At 58.0% G+C, this 17881-nt stretch overlaps 1 protein-coding gene across 6 annotated transcripts in view; it reads right to left on the reverse strand.

Annotated features, from left to right (window-relative positions):
* NOL4L (nucleolar protein 4 like) overlaps nucleotides 1-17881 on the reverse strand; it is a 131274-nt gene that overhangs the window by 16970 nt on the left and 96423 nt on the right. For 4 of the 6 annotated variants that reach the window (XM_061437245.1, XM_061437244.1, XM_061437249.1 and 1 more), the window contains one exon: nucleotides 10711-10852. In XM_061437245.1, coding sequence (XP_061293229.1) covers nucleotides 10711-10852 — 142 coding nt within the window. Of the gene's footprint in view, nucleotides 1-10710; nucleotides 10853-11013; nucleotides 11127-11147; nucleotides 11408-17881 lie in introns of those variants that run through there. The other 2 variants (XM_061437246.1, XM_061437247.1) reach the window with 2 other exon arrangements.

Consider the following 17881-nt stretch of genomic DNA (forward strand, 5'->3'; position numbering starts at 1 on the left):
CCTAAAGCCAAAGAAAGCCATAGACTTCTGGTTACAGGACCCAATGATTTCCTTAACTGCAAAAGCTGGCTGGAGGCAGGTCGCATCATGTGGGCCTGGTCTGGACTCTGAGTAGTCCACGGTTCTAGCCCTAGGAGGGCCCAAGGGAATGGAGCCTCCCCCCACCACCACCCCGGGGCTCTCTCCTCATCGTGGCCCTCCCTAACCCCAGGAGGGGCCAGCAGCAGGGCCCACCGCCAGCACCCTAGCACAGCCCCGGCCCAGAGACCTGCCTGTCACTGTCTGGGGAAAGAAGGAACAGGGAGAAACATCAGCATCGCAGGCCAGGGCAAGCGGGGTTCTGATCCACTCGCAACTCTTGCCTCGCCCACCACCCTCTCCAAAAACAATGTGATTTAAGGGAGACACGGTCATGGACCCAAACCCGTGCCCAAAGGAGCGGTGCCGGGGGAACAGGTGCAGGGCCTTGCTGCCTCCTGACCTTGGGCACAGCCCGCCTCCCTGGCTCCTCTTATCTGCAGCCTAGGGAGTTGCCGCTGACGCCCTCTTGGGCTCTGACACTTTATGACCCTGTGAAAGAACCCAGCTGGCCCCACGGGCACCTGGAGTGCTGGAGTCGGACCTTCCGGGGTGCAGGCCTCCAGGCATGTGACGCGGAGCTGGAAGTGACCCTCTTGTCTCCACCTGGTCCTGACCTGCGTGGCTGTGCAGGGGGCCCCTCCAGGGTGGGCACCCCACCCACGGCCAGCCTGCCAGAGCCCAGAATCACGCCAGCAGGACAAGACAGCCCCCAACCTGTGGCTTCAGTGACAGGGACAAGTGCGGTGCGGAACCACAGGGAAGCAGAGGGAATGCACCCCTTCTGAGCATTTTCACAAAACCAGGCCTCCCGGGCTCCGGCGAAGAGCAGCTCCCCAGACTGGGCAGGGACACAGGGCCCACCACCTGGGCCCGGAATGCCTCCGGGCAGGGAAGGACTGTGTGCCCATCTATGTAACGTGGGGCAATGTGCTGCTATTCAAATGGGGGAATTAGTGATGAATGGGGGAAATTGTTCCTCCTTCTGTCCAGTCTCCAGAAGGAGACAAAAACCCCTTTTACCTCGGCAAACAATGCCCTTATGTGGGCGCCAGCGCCCCGCAGCCCGCACAAGCCCAGCTCTGTGCGAGCAGCCAATTGCCACACCGGGCCCTGGGGCCACAGCCAGTGGCACCCTCTCCCAGGGGCGACCCTCACTGGCTCCCAAGGAGGGCTGGGCAAGGGTGCAAAGGTCTGCTGGCCCACGGTCCCAGGGCGTACATACATATGGCCTCACGGGTTCTGGGTGCTGGCGGCCTGCTATGGCCAGAGGTGTGGCAAGGCAGGCAGCGTCTCCCTTCTCTGCCAGCTTCCAGGCAGGGGAGAGAAGGGAGCATCAATAATTCACACACACCAGAGACGAGCTGGGGAGGAGGTGGGGAAGCAAGAGAGCTGGAGCCAGCCAGGGGCGGAGGGGGCTGGGGCTGGATCTGGAAGAGCCAGTCCCTGCCCCCTCACCCACGTGGCTTCGGGCTGCAGTCTGGGGGCACCGACTCTGCTCTGAATTTGGGGTGCGTCAGGCCAGGCCTGGCCTCCGCCTGCTCTGACAAAGGCCAGCGGCTGGGCTGTGTTTACATGATGCATAGTTCCCTGGAGCGCCAGGCTCCTGGCAGGCTACCCTGCTCTTCCTCCCGGAAGGAAGGGGGAGGGCCCCGGGGTCAAATGGGGGACACTGAGGAGCTGGGTGAGGTGGTGTCACTAGGACTCCCCCATCCTGGGTGGTGGGGACACACTGGGCACCTGCCCCACAGCTTGGCCTTCAGACCCCCACGGCCCCCTAGCTGCCCCTCATGAATGCCACCCTGCTCCATCCCTGTGGTTCCAAAGGCCTGGCCCAGTCCAGCTCTCCATCTGGCCTGCATTCTTGCCCCCGAACCACCCCCAACACCTCTATTCCACAGCATCCATCGTCCTGATCAACCTTTTATGACTCATTCCTTAAGCTGGTGTCAACACCTGAGGGCCCTCAGAGTCCAGAGTGGCGCTGTCCAACAGACACTTAATGTGAGCCACGTAAGGAATTGTTAATTTTCTAGTAGCCACATTAAAAAATGTAAAAAGAAAATAAAACAGGTGGGGTAAATTTTAATAATCTATTTTATTTAACCCAATATAGCCAAAATATTATCTTTTCAACACGTAATACTGTGTTAAACTCAAGCTACTTTATACATCCTTTTTCATAGAAAGCCTTGGAAACTCTGTGTGTATTTTACACCCATGGTACGCCTGAGTTTGCATGAGCCCTTTTCAATAGCGGTCTGTGGCTCCCACATTAGGGCACACCCAGATTTTTGTGATGTTCCCCCTAACCTGAAATCACTTCTCTCAGTGCAGGGACCCTGGGGTCTCAGTCCCAAGTTGCAGATGAGAGCTGGGGTCTTGGGCAGGTGGCCTGAGCAGGGCTTGCAGTGGGGACAGGGTTGGGGGCCGTCTTCAGTGGGGGTGGGCACCAAGTATGTGGCAGGCGCCGGGCAGACTCACTGTGCCTGCTTTGCACCCCACCTCCCCCAGAACAGACAGCAGGAAGGAACCAAAGGCCCCCAGGGGGAGGTCCTCACCATCACAGTGTGAACAGAAAGACAGACAGGCCCCAGTGTGGCCTGAGGCCCCAGAGCACCCCCACCCAGTGCTTTCTTCTCTGGCCTTGGCTTGCCCAACTGTACTACAGGACAGCCCTCCACCCCTGCCACTGCCCTACTCTCCACAGCCCCCTCCCCAGTAAATACTGGCCAAATGCGCCCCAGGGGAACCACTCTCTGTACGGACTGCCGAGGTCTATGTCTTCCCAGGCCCAAGTTTCCTTGGCCCCACCCTCAAGGACAAGCACGCACAGTGAGAACTCAATGCTGACTCAGTGTGCTAAGCTCTAGCTAAGAGAGCAGCTCCCCTGCATCCCTTGCCCCAACCCCACAACAAATGATGTGTTCAGAGCAAACAGAATGACTTCGGACAACCGTGTGTGAAGGAGTCACGGGGCAGGGCCCTGGCCCCGGAGCCTGTACGCTTGTGTGCAGGCCTTCCGCCAGTCTGCCCAGAAGCCGGTCTCGCTTCGGTGCATCCCAGTCCTTAGGTCAGAGTGATGACGCCGACGTGGCCCTGGTTACTTCCTGGTTCCCAGGAACGCCACCCTTGGACAGGCTCGGGTGGTGATGCCTCTGGGGCACACCCCTTCCCCGGCCTCCTCTCCTGTACGGCCGGCCTGCCTCCGTAGAGGGTCAGTGGGCAGCTGGGTCTCCATAGGTCCTGGGCTGGGGAGGGGGGCAGGGCTCTGACACCCCAATGGCTGAGCAGGCCTAGGTGAATCTTCCAGGTGTGCAAGGGATCTCCCTTTCTCTTTCTTAGCAGGTGAACTTCACCTCTATGGGCATCTGGGGGCCTGTGAGGGCCTAAGACCCTGGCAGGCTGCACAAGGCCGGGGCTGTGTGGGGCCAGCCTGCTCCAGGGATAAAGGGATCTCTCGGTGCTGTCTCCTGGCCTCCCTTACCCCGTGGCGGCCAGAGGCCAGAACAGCTCAGCATTGTCTGAGCTGCCTGCAGCCCAGCTGATGATGGACACTTTCCTGTGACCCGGGACTGGCGGGGCAGCCCACAGCCAATCCCCAGAAGGGCTTGGGTCCTAGTTCTCCGCTCCTGGCCGGGGAGGATAAACGGCAAGAGGCCACTGCTACCACCTCTCCATCCGGTGTGGACATTCAGAGCCTTGAATAGGAGCTAAGAGCCACTAATCTAGAAGGAGCGAGGAAGTGACCAGTAGCCAGAGAATGAGGCCCAGACATAGCTTCCAGCCTCACCTGAGACAGGTGGTGTCAGGACCAAGACCAGCAGGCGTCGGGGAGGGGAGGCTCAGTTTAAAAGCCCACTGCAGGAAGCCATCCCAGGGAGGCCGAAGCGAAGCAGTCACAGCCTTCCCTACGTGTCAACAGTGATCAGGGAGGATGTCCAACCACGACTGTCAGGGCCACTGGCCGCAGGCTGCAGCAGGCCATGAAGCTTGGGGCCCCTGCTGGGGTGGCCATCATGGGCAGATGACACGTGAAATGGACGAAGCCCAGGCGCAAATGTGGGTGACTGCCTCTGAGCCTGGTGGCCGGGTCCCGACCCCACTTGCAGGACGGCCTCTTGCCTGTTCCCTCAAATGAGCAGCTTCCACCCCTAGCTGGGAACACTCCTGAGCAGCCTGAGTGCCCACAGTGGCCAGCACCCAGTGGGTAAGCGGCTGCCCAGGTGCCTTCTCCTTGGACGGCAGTGTTAACTTGCAGCCAGCAGCGTGGGAGCTTGGGATGGGTCTAGGTGTGCAGATTCCAGGAGATCTGCAGGGTCCTGGGAGATGTAAGGTGCCCCCACAAGTCCTGGTACATGTGGGTGGGGAGTGGGCTGGGACTTCAGGAGATGCTAGAGCAAGCTGTGAGCACCCAGGTAGTGAGCTTGTAAAGAGAGCTGTGGTCCAAAGCCCACAGGGCTCAGTGGGCAGACGGGATCGAGAAAGACCTGGAAGGATGAGGAGACAGACTGGACCAGCGAAGGGTCCAGGGGATGAGGAAATGAGGAGGACCGCTCAGTCTTTCAAAGGAGGCCCCTGACCCACCTCCAGCCCCTCAGCCTGTGAGTGCCAGCTAGCCATGGCCTTCCACCTCCAGCTCTTCGTCAGGACCCCCTGCACCAACCTGACCACCTGAGAGAAATAATCCCATCCCCATCCAACCCAGCCTTCCTCGTCCACACATCGTCCGGTCCTCACCAGCCATCCAGTGAGGGGGAGTGACTGGCCACACAACAAGGTGGGAGCAGAGGCAGATCCGAGTCTGGGCTGGGGCAGCGTGTCTGGGTTGGGGCACACTCCCGCTCAGACCTGCCCTGTGGACACCAGGGAGGAGCCCACGACGGGGAGAGAGGCAAGGGCAGGAGAGGCAGCACTGCCGTAAATACGGAGCCCTGGGCAAGCAAGTCACACGCCTGCCCCCCAGTGATTGCCCCCGCTGTCCAGTTTGCATTTCTGGGTAATGGAGGGCCCCATCCAAGGGCAGCAAGAGCAGGAAGCAGGAAGCCTTGGGCCTCACAAAGGGCTCCTGAGACACACCAGGATTAATGGCTGCAGTCACCCAGGGCACACTACAGACCCAAGCCAGGGATCAGAGGTGAGCAACTTGCTTCAGACTGCACTGCAGGACCAGGGCAGGCCAGGACCTGCTCAGGGGAGCCCTGGCAGGGTGCCAAAGGCCACCAGCAGGGAGCCATGTCCGGTTGAGACCCCAGGTCCAAGAGGCAGCCTCATCTCTCTCGTTCCTCCTGGAACCCTCGAATGCCAGCCCCTCAACTGGCCGGGGCCCTCTCTCCTGGCTGAAGCTTGGGGTCACCAGGAGTTTCTGGAGACAAGTGACCCAAGAAGCCCCCTATCCTGCCATCCAGCATCTTCCTCTCCTCCCAGCCTCCTCCTGCCGTACCGCCCAAGCTTCCTGGGCTGCTATACACTTGCCTGAACAGCACACTGTGGCCTCCTCCAAGGTGCCTCTGCTGGTCCCCCAGCTCCGCCACGGGCTTCTGAACAGCTGTTCGCTGGGCACCTGCCCTGAGTCGAGGGCTGGGGATAAAGCCCAGAAGAGGACGCTTGGCCCTGAGGCTACTCCATGCTGCACGGTTTGTGATAACGAGAAAGAGGGGCTGGAACGCCCTTCCCCATGAGTGGTCCAGACTCAGGCTCTGGGGTCACAGACACCCTTGTGGTCACATAGGATCTGGCCAAGTCACCTTGTAGGAAAGGCCTAGTCACAGCTCTGAGCCCACAGCCAACTGCCATCAGCACAGAGTTCAGCAGAAAGTGGGGTCAGGACTGGGGCTTCCAATCACCAGGATAACAGCACAGAGTTCAGCAAAAAGTGGGGTCAGGACTGGGGCTTCCAATCACCAGGATAATTGGACCACCTTTAAAAATGCAGTATCAGTGCAGGGGAGAGGCGAGACAACTTCTAGGAAAAAAAGGTGACTCCAACACTACATGATCCCTCCTCCTTTTTTTTTTTTTTTAAATAAAGAAAACAAGACTGATTACATACACAGAAAAGACAAAGAAAAACATGTCCCAAACACTGATAATTTTGATTGCTTTTTTTTTGCTCCTCTGTTTATTTTCTATTATCTACAATGAATGTAATAGATGTGAAACGACGTTTTTTCAGAGACACATCTCCTGCCCTCAGACAGCTTACAACCTGGCAGGGGTCCCCGGTTCTGAGCACCTGCCCCTCTCCTGCAGGCTCTTGGAAGGGACAAAGCCAGGAAGGGTTTATCAGCCTCCTGGGCCACAGGGCTCAGTATTCATGTGACAGACCCAGTGGAGAGTCCTGAAAGAACCAAGGGCTTAAGCCAGGACCCTCAGTGCCTCGGTCCTGACGTGGTGACGGGTCCTGGAGGGGAGGCTCCAGGCGTCCAGGCAGGAAGTTTTGGCACCATGTCCCCAGGGGGAGGCAAGCTGAGCTCCAGTGGGTCCCAGAGGCCTGAGACTGGAGGCGCCTCTCATCTGACAGGCACTAACAAGAGCCCCCCAGCAGCCCCCCAGCTCCTACCCAGCACCATCATCCCCCACCCCCCGCCACGACCCTGCAGGAAGAAAGAAGCAGGACCCTGGGTTCTGCCCTGGAGCTGACTTCCTGTCTGCCCGGGAGGTGAGTAATGTCCGCTCCCCACCCCCTGCATCCCTTCTGGGGGCCAGGCTTCACATTTTCCGCTCAGGAAGGGGCAGAGCAAGAGGCCTGATGAAGCACATCAAGGGGAAATGGAAGACGGAGAGGGCCCTAGCCTGGCCACGCCTCTGACGTCCAGGGACGCTGACTCACCTGCCCAGCCTGCACCCCCGTTCACTTACTCATTTAACAGACACTCCTCCACCTGCTCTGTGCTGGGCACCAGAGAACTGGCTCTCAGAGTGCTTACTCAGGATCTGAGGAAGAGATGGCCATCAAACACATCATCCCACTGACGGGGCGTAACTACACACAGATGTGCTGTTCAGTCCTAAGTAACGCCCGACCATAGCGTCTCTGGACACGGGCTCAACAGTTGGCTTTTTCCAACTGTCCTCCTCTCCACGTCCTGAAATGCAGCCCTGGGCCAGAGTGTTTTCCAGGCACCTATGATGAGACCAGGGTTCTGTTCGGACTCCAAAGAAAGTCCAAACCCTCAGCTGGTGCTTAGTGCCGGTCTGGGGGGACCTGGCTATACGTGGACTGGAGGCAGTGGTGGGAACAGCCTGGATCACTCGGCCTAAGAAGGCAGTGCTCTGATTTTCCAGGGGGGCAGCCTCTTCTGGTCCCCAGACTCCCATGCCCATCTTCTGGGGAACCTCACACATGGCCTCAATGCCTGCCAAAGAGAAAAGAGGAGGGGAGCAGCCTTGGCATCCCCCAACTCTGGCCAGATGGCCCCAGTTCGCTCACTGATCAGCAGTTCCCTCCTGAGCCCGGGTGAGAGCCATGTGCTCACCCACAGCAGCTCCACCCTGATGAGGAAGCACTTCGGGGCTCCCCAGCCAAGCACCCCTGCTGTGATGTCAATAAGCTGGGAATGGGGTCCATAGAGGCGCTCTCTGATGTGAGGCCTCCCAGGTGGTGGCAGGCTTGGGGATGAAAGCACCAGCAAGCATGCTCCCACTCCCGGTGAAGCGCAGACAAGCTCCCGGGAGTGAGAACTGGCCTGCTTCATTCCTGGCCTGGGCCACAGGATCTGCCCTGCCGAGGCCCAGCTTCCATCTGCCTTGGTTAAAATTTGAAAGAGGAAGAGGTGGAGGAGGTGGTGGAAGAGGAGAAGGGCCCCAACACATCCACCAACAGGTGTGAACCTGTGCAAACTGCCTGGTTTTTTGAAATGCTCTGGGCTGCACTCCTGGTCAGCAGAGGTGAGATGCTCCCTGACACAGCCCTGGGAGCCCCCACATTTTCTGGCTAAAAGAAAAAGACCCAGGTACTCAGGCTGGGGGGGAGGGCAGAAATCCCACGAACAAAGAACCTGACTTGGCCGCAACAAGGAGCCAACCTCTATCCTCTCTGGCTGGTGTGTTCGGGGTCGGGGAGGGAGGGACTCAATAAATGCTCGTTCCTTTACTCATTTGGGCAACAGATATTCAGCAGGCCCCTATAATGCACCAGGCAAAGAACCAGAGTCACCAGGGACACAGCAGAGAGCAGGATCCACGTGGTCCACCCCTTACAGAGCTCACAATGGGGGCCTCAGACATGGAGTGCCGAGGGCCAGAGGCTGAGCACCAAGCCGCCCTGGGGGTTGGTGTGTGCTGGAGAAGCCTCTGGATCAAGGCACAGGAGCAGGGAGTGGAGACGTGGAGACCATGGAGGGTTGTGGCTGGATTCAGACAGAGCCCCCGCCTGACCTGCCCCTGCCCAGTCCTTCCTTAACAACAGGGGACAGGAGAACACCCTGAAGACCCTGACAGTTTCCTTCCAACTTTCACTGATGAGAGTGGGTTTCCAGTTCACATCTGCACTGCAGGCACCTTCAAAGAGGGGGCTGTTTGCGTGCCTCCGTGGGGGCTTGGGGGCTGAAGAAGGACTCCAGGCTGGGTCTGTGCCCAGCCCAAACCCCTTGGGAGCCCACCGGTCTGGACAGACATGGTGGTCACCACCAGAACTAGGACTAGAAGGGCAGTAGGATGATCAGGTCAACTGGTCTCTCTGGGCCTGCGACCTTCTGCGCGGGGTGTGGGTCGGCCTCTGGCCAGCACGTCAACCCACAGCCTCCAGACACAGGCTCTGATGAAATGATTAAATTGATGGTATCATGGTCAACACCATCCTCCCTGTCTCCAGCTCTGGCTGCCCGCCCTGATGAACACCCTCGTCCTGTCAGCAGGCCAGCCGACCTGGGCCCCAGCACCCACAGCCAGGGGGGACCTGGGCAGCTGGGGAGGGGAGGTGGTGGGTGGGGCAGGGGAGGACATGTGTGAAGACACCCGGCTTGGCTCTCCCACCTGGCTCCTCTGGGGCCAGCTGCGGGGACACACTGACCCCATTAGCCCTGTAACCGAGGAAGTCCTGTGACCCTTCCCGCCCAGCCCCAGACCTGATGCTGGAGGCCCCCAGATCACCAGATCTCTCTGGAAAGTGTCTCTGCCAGACATGAGCCCCCCAAAAGGTGGCTGTAAGCAATAACAGCATAAGAATTGTTGAGGATGAGCTGGGGACCACGGCCCCCATTCAGTCCTACTTCTCCGGGCGGGGGGTTATAAATAAATGCTCCGGATCCTTCTTGGGAAGGTACTGTCCACAGCTTCGGGCTGAGCTTCGCTGGTGTGGCCCTTGGGTGTGGCCCTCAATCAGCTCAGATGAGGCGGGAGGCCAGCTGCTGGGCACATCTCACCCCAGGGCCCCCCCATCCCCAGCACGTGGTGCCCCCACCCAGCCCCCACCCGTGGGAACGCCAGAAGGAGGTGCTGGTCTGGGAGGCAGCACGAGGGGGTCGCACTGACCTCCTGAGGCGTCAAGGGACAAAAGCCTTTTCTTTCCCAGCAGCCTCGCACCCCGTTCCTCACAGAACCACACCCAGGGCTCCCCAGCCGGTGGATGGGCCACCCTGGCTGTGTCTGTGCTGGGCCTCCTCCCAGACAAAGCCAGATTTCAGGCCTCTGAAGGCTGCGGGGAGCCAGGCACACAGGTTCCGCCATGGAGACGAACTTTGACCCAAACTGCAAGGCTCCTACTCCTTATTTACTCTTTAAGGCTAACCTATTTCGCAGAGTTAACACTACACCCCTTTTTAACCCTGCACCTTCCCTCCCACATTCCAGGCCCTGACCTTCGACCCCTCCTAATTGCAGCTCTACACCCCAGTTCTCTCCAGCTCTTCCCCCACCCACCTTGTGTCCGCCCGGAAAATCAGAGCCCAGCCCAGGACACTCTGCCCACAGGTGCCACCGCACACCCACAGCCACGTCTAACTGAGGTGGGCCCAGTTTGGGGGGCTCGACGCAAGAGTGCCGGAGGAGACCTCTGGGGTCTGACCCTGACCCCAACTCTCCCACCCCAAGAAGATGCTTCTGTTCCAAGGGAGGCTGGAGGAGGCTGCCGGGCTGGCCCTGGAGGGTGGGGGGGATGGGGGGGCCAGGGCAGATCTGGACAGAGCCTCAGCCGGCCCACCTCCTATCGTGAGGGGCCGGGGGCACACAACAGACAAGCACAGTGTCTGCTTGCTCACCAGGGACAGGCAGGGACCCTGTCTCAGAGCCTCACATCCGGCCACAAAGCCCAACTCCCGTTTTCATGATTGGGTGGTGGACTGTTCTGGGTCAGGCACACTGTTAACCTTCCCAGACCTGAATCATGATAACTTTGAAATCCACATCCCACCATCCCGTGAGCATCAAAACAGACAAAGTGGCGGGATGTGGTCAGGCTGCCAATCCCCAAAAGAGCTCTGAGCCATTCACCTTTGGGAGGAACAACTGCTCTTCCTGGAACTAAGGGCTGGGGCAGCAGGGCCTGTGGAGATACTGAGAACGCTGGGGGCCGCTGCCAGCCTGAGCCTCGGCCACCCCTGGAGGCTCCAACCCAGAGTCTACCCCCTGGAGATTCCTAGGCTCCTGGCGCAGACACAACCCTTCCCCTGCTGGCCACGAAGGAACACTCACCGTCCTCTTGGCTGTGGAGGTTTTGTGGGCTCCGCATCCTCTCGTCCTGGCTGGGACTCAGGCTGGAGGCCAGGTGTGGGTCAGCTGACATCCATGTGGAGTCGTTCATATCAAAATCTTCACTGCTCACAGAAGTTTCATCCTGATCAGGGACAAAGAAGGTGGGCGTTCAACAGGGACAGGCTCTCTGCAGGCCCTCGGCAGCATACAGGATGAACCCAAGGGCCCGAGGGTGTTTGGGACTGCCCCATAGGCCATAGGGCACCCCCAAACCTTGCAGTGGGGATAGGCTTCTCCCCTTACCCCTCCACCCATGGAAGTGGCTGGGGCTCTGGTTCCTGTAGGAAGCTGGGGCTGAGGGCCGGTGCTGGCTGTAATTGAAGACAATTATGAGGTCTCGCATCCTGTAGGGGCGGGTGGCAGGGCCTGGCTCTTACCCCCTGTGAGCCAAGGTTGAAGCAGCGCCGTAAACAAGGGCCACTGCTCCCCATTCCCTGCCAATAGCCTTGGGAGGAGGGTTCACTCCACGTAGGGCCAGGCGGGCAGACGTGGGCAGCAGGACACGTCGGGCACTGCTGAGGCCAGGCTGATGGCCCCCACCACGCCAGCCGCCCAACTCCCGTGGAGCATGCATGGAATTCCTTTCTCCCACTCCCCCAGCCCAGAGGACATTTCTGTCTTCCTCCTTCCTAACCTTTGCTGTGCTTCAAAGATATGCTCTTGGGCGGCTTCCAGAGCTGAAAAGGCCAGCCCCAGAAGTATAGCGAAGGAAGGGGGTGGGGCAGGCGAGGGTTTGGATCAGACCGCAAAGGGGGTTCGGCTCAAGGGCCTGGGGGGCCGCCAGGGCCTTCCAAACAGCCGGAGGGCCTGCAGGCGAGGACCACGCCTGCCTCCTCTCCCCTTGCTGGCTTCAGCCAGCCCTGGGCCAGGCATCCGGGAACCCCCGGGGCGGGGCCCCTTCCACCCAGCCCTCCAGTGGGAAGGGACCCCACCTCCTTCAGGCCCTGCCTCTTTCAGGAGCAGCAGCTAGCAACTGTCTTTGGGAGCTGGCTGTAAAACGCAAGAAAGATGACCCAGCAGCTCCCACACCCTGGAGCTCTGGCTTTGCCCCCTCCCCTCCCCCATCCGGCAAGATACAATGGCCTCTGTGGGCCCCCAGTAAGGACCTCTGGCAGAGCACCATCCCCCCCAAAACCTCCCTCCAGGGGCCCCTCACAGAGGTCTCTTTTACAGCAAGCAAACACACTTCGGTTTGAACTTTCTTCGGCTGCTGTCCGAGGCAGACACATCTGCTCTGCAAGTGCTATTAGGGAACCAGTGGGTGCTCCCCCACGCCCTCCCCCACCAGCCTGGCTGGCAGGGAGTTTCCTGGGATTTACAGCTTCTGGGCAGCACAGAGGAGTGGGTACCCTCTGCCGCTGAATCAGGAGGATGACAGCTCTGCCCAGCTCAGGGGTCCCCACGCTGCTCGCACAGAGCCTCGGGGCACAGGGACCACGTATGCCCTAGGGGCCCACCACCCACCCCCACACACACACAGCTGCCCTGCCTCCCTCCCACAGGCTCTCTGCTCCTCATACACAAGAATGCGCCCCCATAGCCGTCCCTGGGTGAAAGCCCGCTTACTCAGACTGGATTCTCATACCTGGAGGGATACACGCACGTTCAAAGGGTTCTCTCTTCAAAAAGGGCAACATGACTCTCCCTGTGCTAACTGGGCAGGGACAGGAGGGTAAGGGGCGGTGAGCAGGTGGGGAGAAGGACCCTCAGAGGGGTAGGGCCATCTGGGTTCTGGGAGCCAGGAACGAGGCCATCCTCGAGTGGGCTGTTGGCTCCTTCCTGGCTGTCCTGGGGTCACTGGACCCTGAAGTCCCGGCTGAAGTAGGAAGGCCTTCTCCTGGCTCTTGTGGAAACACTTGTGACTTAAAGGACCAAGTAATCTATTAACATCTGGAAGCACCACTCACTCAAAATTCTCCATCCATTCAACAAGTTATTTAATGAACATCTATGTGAAACTCGCTCAGTTGCGTCCAACTCTTTGTGACCCCACGGACTATACAGTCCATAGAATTCTCCAGGCCAGAATACTGAAGTGGGTAGCCATTCCCTTCTCCAAAGGACCTTCTCAACTCAGGGATCAAACCCAGGTCTACTGCATTTAGATGCTGGAAAATTTACCTGTGGACAAGTCATGGCTTTCCTGGTGCTCACTGTGGAGAGGGACACCGGGGGAGAGGGACCATCAGCAGAAAAACTCATAATATCAGGAGTGTTAGGGCAACACGATAAAGAATAAAGCAGGACAAGAGGGGCGAGGGACCTGCAGGACTGCGTTTCCCAGAGTGGCCAAGAAGGGCCTTGCCGTCAGACGACAGAGCAGAGGCTTGCAGAAGTGAGGGAGGTTGTGACAGGCGGTGTGTGTGGGGGGGCTGGTGGGTTCCAGCAGGCAGTCAGGAGGCCACTGGAACTAGGGGATGCGTGAGCTGCGTGGGCAGTGAAGCCATTCGGGGGTGTCTCCTCCTAAGGGGCACATAATCCCGGGTGGGCATCTTCCACTCAGAGAAAGGAGTTCCATCAAACACACAGGTTTTCTTCATCAATGAGCAAGGAAAATTCAGAACCGCTGGTGCAGTGCTGAACCTCACTCTAGCCCCTCGGCCACAGTTTAACGACGACAGAAGCCATGGTTTATCAGTTGCCAAGTGCACCATAGGCCCATTGGGTGCATGCAGTTATCAGCCCCATTCTACAGATGAGGAAGCTGAGGCTCCAAGGGGTGAAGGCACTCGCCCAAGGTCATGAGCAGAGCCAGAAGCGTGCAGTCCTGAAGGCCCGGACGCTAGCTTCCTTCCCAGCCCATCACCTGGAATGCTCACAGTGCTGCGGCACCTCAGAACCCAAACTCCAAACGCACGTCCCCCTTCTCCATCAAGTCCAGCTTAGGGTCCACCGCACCTCGCCTCACATGGCCTGCTTGTCTGTACCATCAGCCTGGCAGTTGGGCAGCAGAGAACTCAGCTGCAGCGGCCAGCACGGTGGCTCTCTGCCCTTTCTCCCCCGAGACAGCCTTAAGTCCTTCCAAGAGTGGGGAGCGGGCTCTGTGTTCTCTGGACAAAGCCAGTGAGACCAGTCAAATTGGCTGAGTTGCCTGGCATGACACTGGGGTTTAACGAGGATGCGGCATCAGTCTGACGAGCAGGGGCTTGGTCCTGTTACACATGGTTCCTGAATGGAGACCATATGAAACCTGGACCCTGGCTGGCAGGCGGGTGGCAGCATGCTGCCGTGTGGCATTCCCTGCCTGCAGCTGCCAGGCGCCCCCATGCAGAGCCTCGGGTTTCTCTGGCTCAGCTCACTTAACTGTTCGCCCAAATGGCCCCTCTCCACATCTCCCTGCCCAGACAGGCCAAACTGGGCAGAGGTGGGCTACATTTTACACTGAATTGTGACCACCCAATAAGGAAGAGCACCCAGTGCCCATCCATGAGGGGCTCTGAGACGAGGGTTGTCTGAGCTTTCCTTGTCCAATAGGAACAGCAGGCACCCATGTCAGGCCTCTCTCCAGATCTGGTACTCGCCCTCCCCACCTTGGACCTGCCTCAGCTGCCCCAGGGCTCGTGAGATCGGAACCCAAGCAGTCTGCTCAGCACCCACATCACAGTCCACCACTCCGAGGGGCCGCCTCACCACACTTCCTCCCTTCAGTGGAAAGAACCAGATGCCTTAACAACAAAGCGTCTCAGGATGAGACCCAAAGGAAATTCACGGGAGATGAAGCTATATTTACACCCACACCTGGACCACTCTTATCAGTGAATAGATGTGCACTGATGGACCACCTACTATGTGCTGGTGCTGTGTTAGGAGCGCTGAGACCACAGCAGAACTCCTTCCCTCCAGGGCCCTGTTATTTAGGGAAGGAGAGACACGACTTTTGACCCACGTGTAGGCACTGAAGGAGAAGGAGGCTGGGGAACCCCGTCTCCACTTATTCACTATCAAGCTATCCCCAGTGAGTGTGCCACAGCCCCCAGTGTTTTGCCACATGAATCCCTGTTCTGTGGGTGATGGTTCTATTAAGCTTTTGATACCACTGATACATAAACTTTTAAAACTTTATTTATTTTTATTTGGCCTTAGCTGTGGTCTGAGCTGTGGCCTGCTGGATCTTTAGCTGTGCCATGTGGGATCTAGTTCTTCCACCAGGAATCAAACCCTGGCCCCCTGCACTGGGAACGCAGTGCCTTAGCCACTGGGCCACCAGGGAAGTCCCTGATACAGTAAATTTTTAAGTAAGAAATCAAATTTATGAGGCCTAACTTAAAAAAATACACCAAACTATAAGTTCCAATCCAAATCAACTCCCACATCCTCACTTCCAGGTGGACCTACCAAGAGAAGGCTGCCCAAGCCCCCTTTGCCATCCATCTGCTACGGCAGAGCCCCCTGCAGACTGTCACCTCACCGGCTCACCCCAGGCCCAGGCTCCAGGAGCAGGCCAGTGACACAGGCAATTACCAGCACATAATTCAGAGCCTATCAGCGATGAGCAGAGTGGGACATAGCTGGGCCTGAGGGACCTGTAAGAGGTGATGGTGAGGGTTACGGAGAGCAGGCCCAGAGGTCACAAGTCGGGCACTCTGGAATCTCAAGGAAACCTGGTTTACTAATTTCTCTTTCTGTAAACAAACTTCATTGAAACGTTCATTAAAAAATAAAGGAGTGTGTACAATCCATTACTTCTGGGGCCCCTCTTCCTAGACCCCACGTGACTCCTGGCTCTGGCTTCAGACACCCTGCAGGCTGCAGCCTTGCCCACCTGTTGACAAAAGGTCATCATTTATTCGGCGCCAAAGGACCTGAGCCACTTGCGGGGTCACAGGGCGATTGGGTCAACTGCCCTTCTGGAAAGGGAACTCAAGAGCTGGGGTGGGGGGGGGCGGCAGGAAGACACCACCCAAGGCTGCTCCTGGGACACACCCCAGTCAGGGAGCCCTGACTCTGGGCAGGAGGAGAGGAGCCGACCAGACCCTCCCTACTCTTATCTGCAGTCCAGAATTCACGGGCAGGTTCAGTTTCTCTCCACCCAGGCTCTGAGGCCCTTCCTCCTCTGCAGGCAAACTAGCACCAACCGCTGCCCAGCCCAGGAGGAGGAGAAAATGGGAGACCAGAGGGGAAATGGTGGAAACGTGCCTGTATCCATGGCGTGTAACCAGGGGCAGGTGCTATCAGTAACCTGATTATTTTACGACTGGGGTCAATTTCTCGGGAACTGGGTTCCTGGTGCCTCTGAAGTTGAGCCATTTGCATCCTCCAGGACAGGGATCCTGGGGTGTGCCTCACACAACATTTTCCAGGCCTCTCCTCAGAGCTGTAACTCTATCTCTACTGCTTGCTTTGAGAGAGAAAGGGAGAAGGATTTGCTGTGAATTCAGTGCCGTTGTGAGCAGTAAGCCCTGATCAGGAGCCTTGTGTGTGTGTGTTTCAGAGGAGGGGTGGGAGGCAGGAATGGGCCAGGCAGGAAACAGACCCCTTCTCTGTCCATCCCCTTGGGGTGGGTTTGATGAGAGGCTGAAGCTCTTGCCAGGAAGACCACCAGGCTCAAGGCAGCTGCCCTGGCACCAGCTCTACCCCAAACCGGCGGACACCAGGGTGGACAAAGTGAGCACCTCCTTCTGGAACACCTGTAGGCCCCTCCCAGGCCCTGGAAATTCTTCAGCGCAAGGCAATTCCCCTGCCTGTCTCCATGTCAGCAAGCATTACACACACAGCCTTCTGAGCATGCCAAGGAGGTACTGAACCACATTTGACCCCAACTTAACCACTTCAGCTCATCAGATGGCTTATTAATGGAAGACGAACCCCCTCCTTCCCCCAGGATCCAAAGCAACAAGGGTTCAAAATCCTGGTTGGGAAGGAACAGCACAAATGACATCTTAGGGTGGTCTGAGCCACAGCTCCTGGGGGCTAGGGAGTCCCCAGACTGCAGCTCATGCCCTCGTTCCAAGCTCACCTGGCCACCAGGGGCAGACGCCAGGCTCCTGGGGACAGACACTCCACTCAATTCCACGCTTTCCTGCCAGCATACCTCCTCTGCTTCCTAGCCATACAAGCTCTTCTGGGAAACATGAAGTGGGGAGGGCTGACATAGCCAATCACCTACCACATTTTAGGTTCTCTCTCTCACACACACACACACATGCACAGGGTCTGTCAGAGACGTCTGCATCGACACAGGGATGCTCTGTTGTCTCTGCTGTCATGGGTGCCTGGATGCTGGGGTGAGCATTTTCAACACCTTCCTACTAGTGTATTGAGTGTAAAACAGGCTTTTGTTTCCCAAGCAAAGGCAACTGGCTGTTTTCCCAGCACTCCTAACCACGAGGGCCTCATTGATACCCCAGACCCTGCCATGAACAGGGGTCTCTTTAAAAGGGAGGCTGGAAAGATGAGCTTCAGCAGACAAGGTTCTTCCAGCAGAAAAGTGGGCTTGAGAGAAACCACTCTGCACTAATCCCCTGCAGGAGTTTCCTTCCAAGAAAAGGACCCAGACAAGACAAAAAAAAAAAAAAGTTCTTGAGCAACTCAGGGCCAGCGCGGCTCCACACGGCCCCAGGGTGACTCAGGCCACATAAGTTCTCCCAGATCAGCCTTTCCAGCTGGGAGGAAGGCCCTGGATGCTGGGTTTCCTGCTGTTCCTCAGGACGGTGCTGAATGGGGTGTTGGCGCCCAGCCATGGTGCAGTGGATGTGGGAGGGGGGTGGTGCTGTCTCCAACCCCCACTCTCCAAAAGAAGCCCACCTTGAGATGGGGTTAAACTAAGCTTGATAGTATTTACCTAAGAATTCAGGCTGTAATGGGTTTCCAATGTAGGAGTAATTCACTACCTCCTGGCTAAACCATCACTGGGGCTTGGGCCCTATATGGGTCCTTCCCTCAGAACACCCGAAGACCAGAAGCAAGGGGCAGGCAAGAAGGGGCCCCTGGTCATGACTCTCTCTGGAGCAATTGTGAGAGCCCCACAACCCTCTCCCCACACCCCCCACCTGGTAGGACAGGGGCCCAGGCTGGGGTTTCCAGCTCATTCTGGGATAAGTAGGGCTTTATCTCAAGGGAGAATCTATTTCAAGCCACAATCCTTCTCAGAAAGAGGAGGAAATCACAGAGT

Source organism: Bos javanicus, chromosome 13 (genome assembly GCF_032452875.1).
Source record: "Bos javanicus breed banteng chromosome 13, ARS-OSU_banteng_1.0, whole genome shotgun sequence".
Lineage (NCBI taxonomy): Eukaryota > Metazoa > Chordata > Mammalia > Artiodactyla > Bovidae > Bos > Bos javanicus.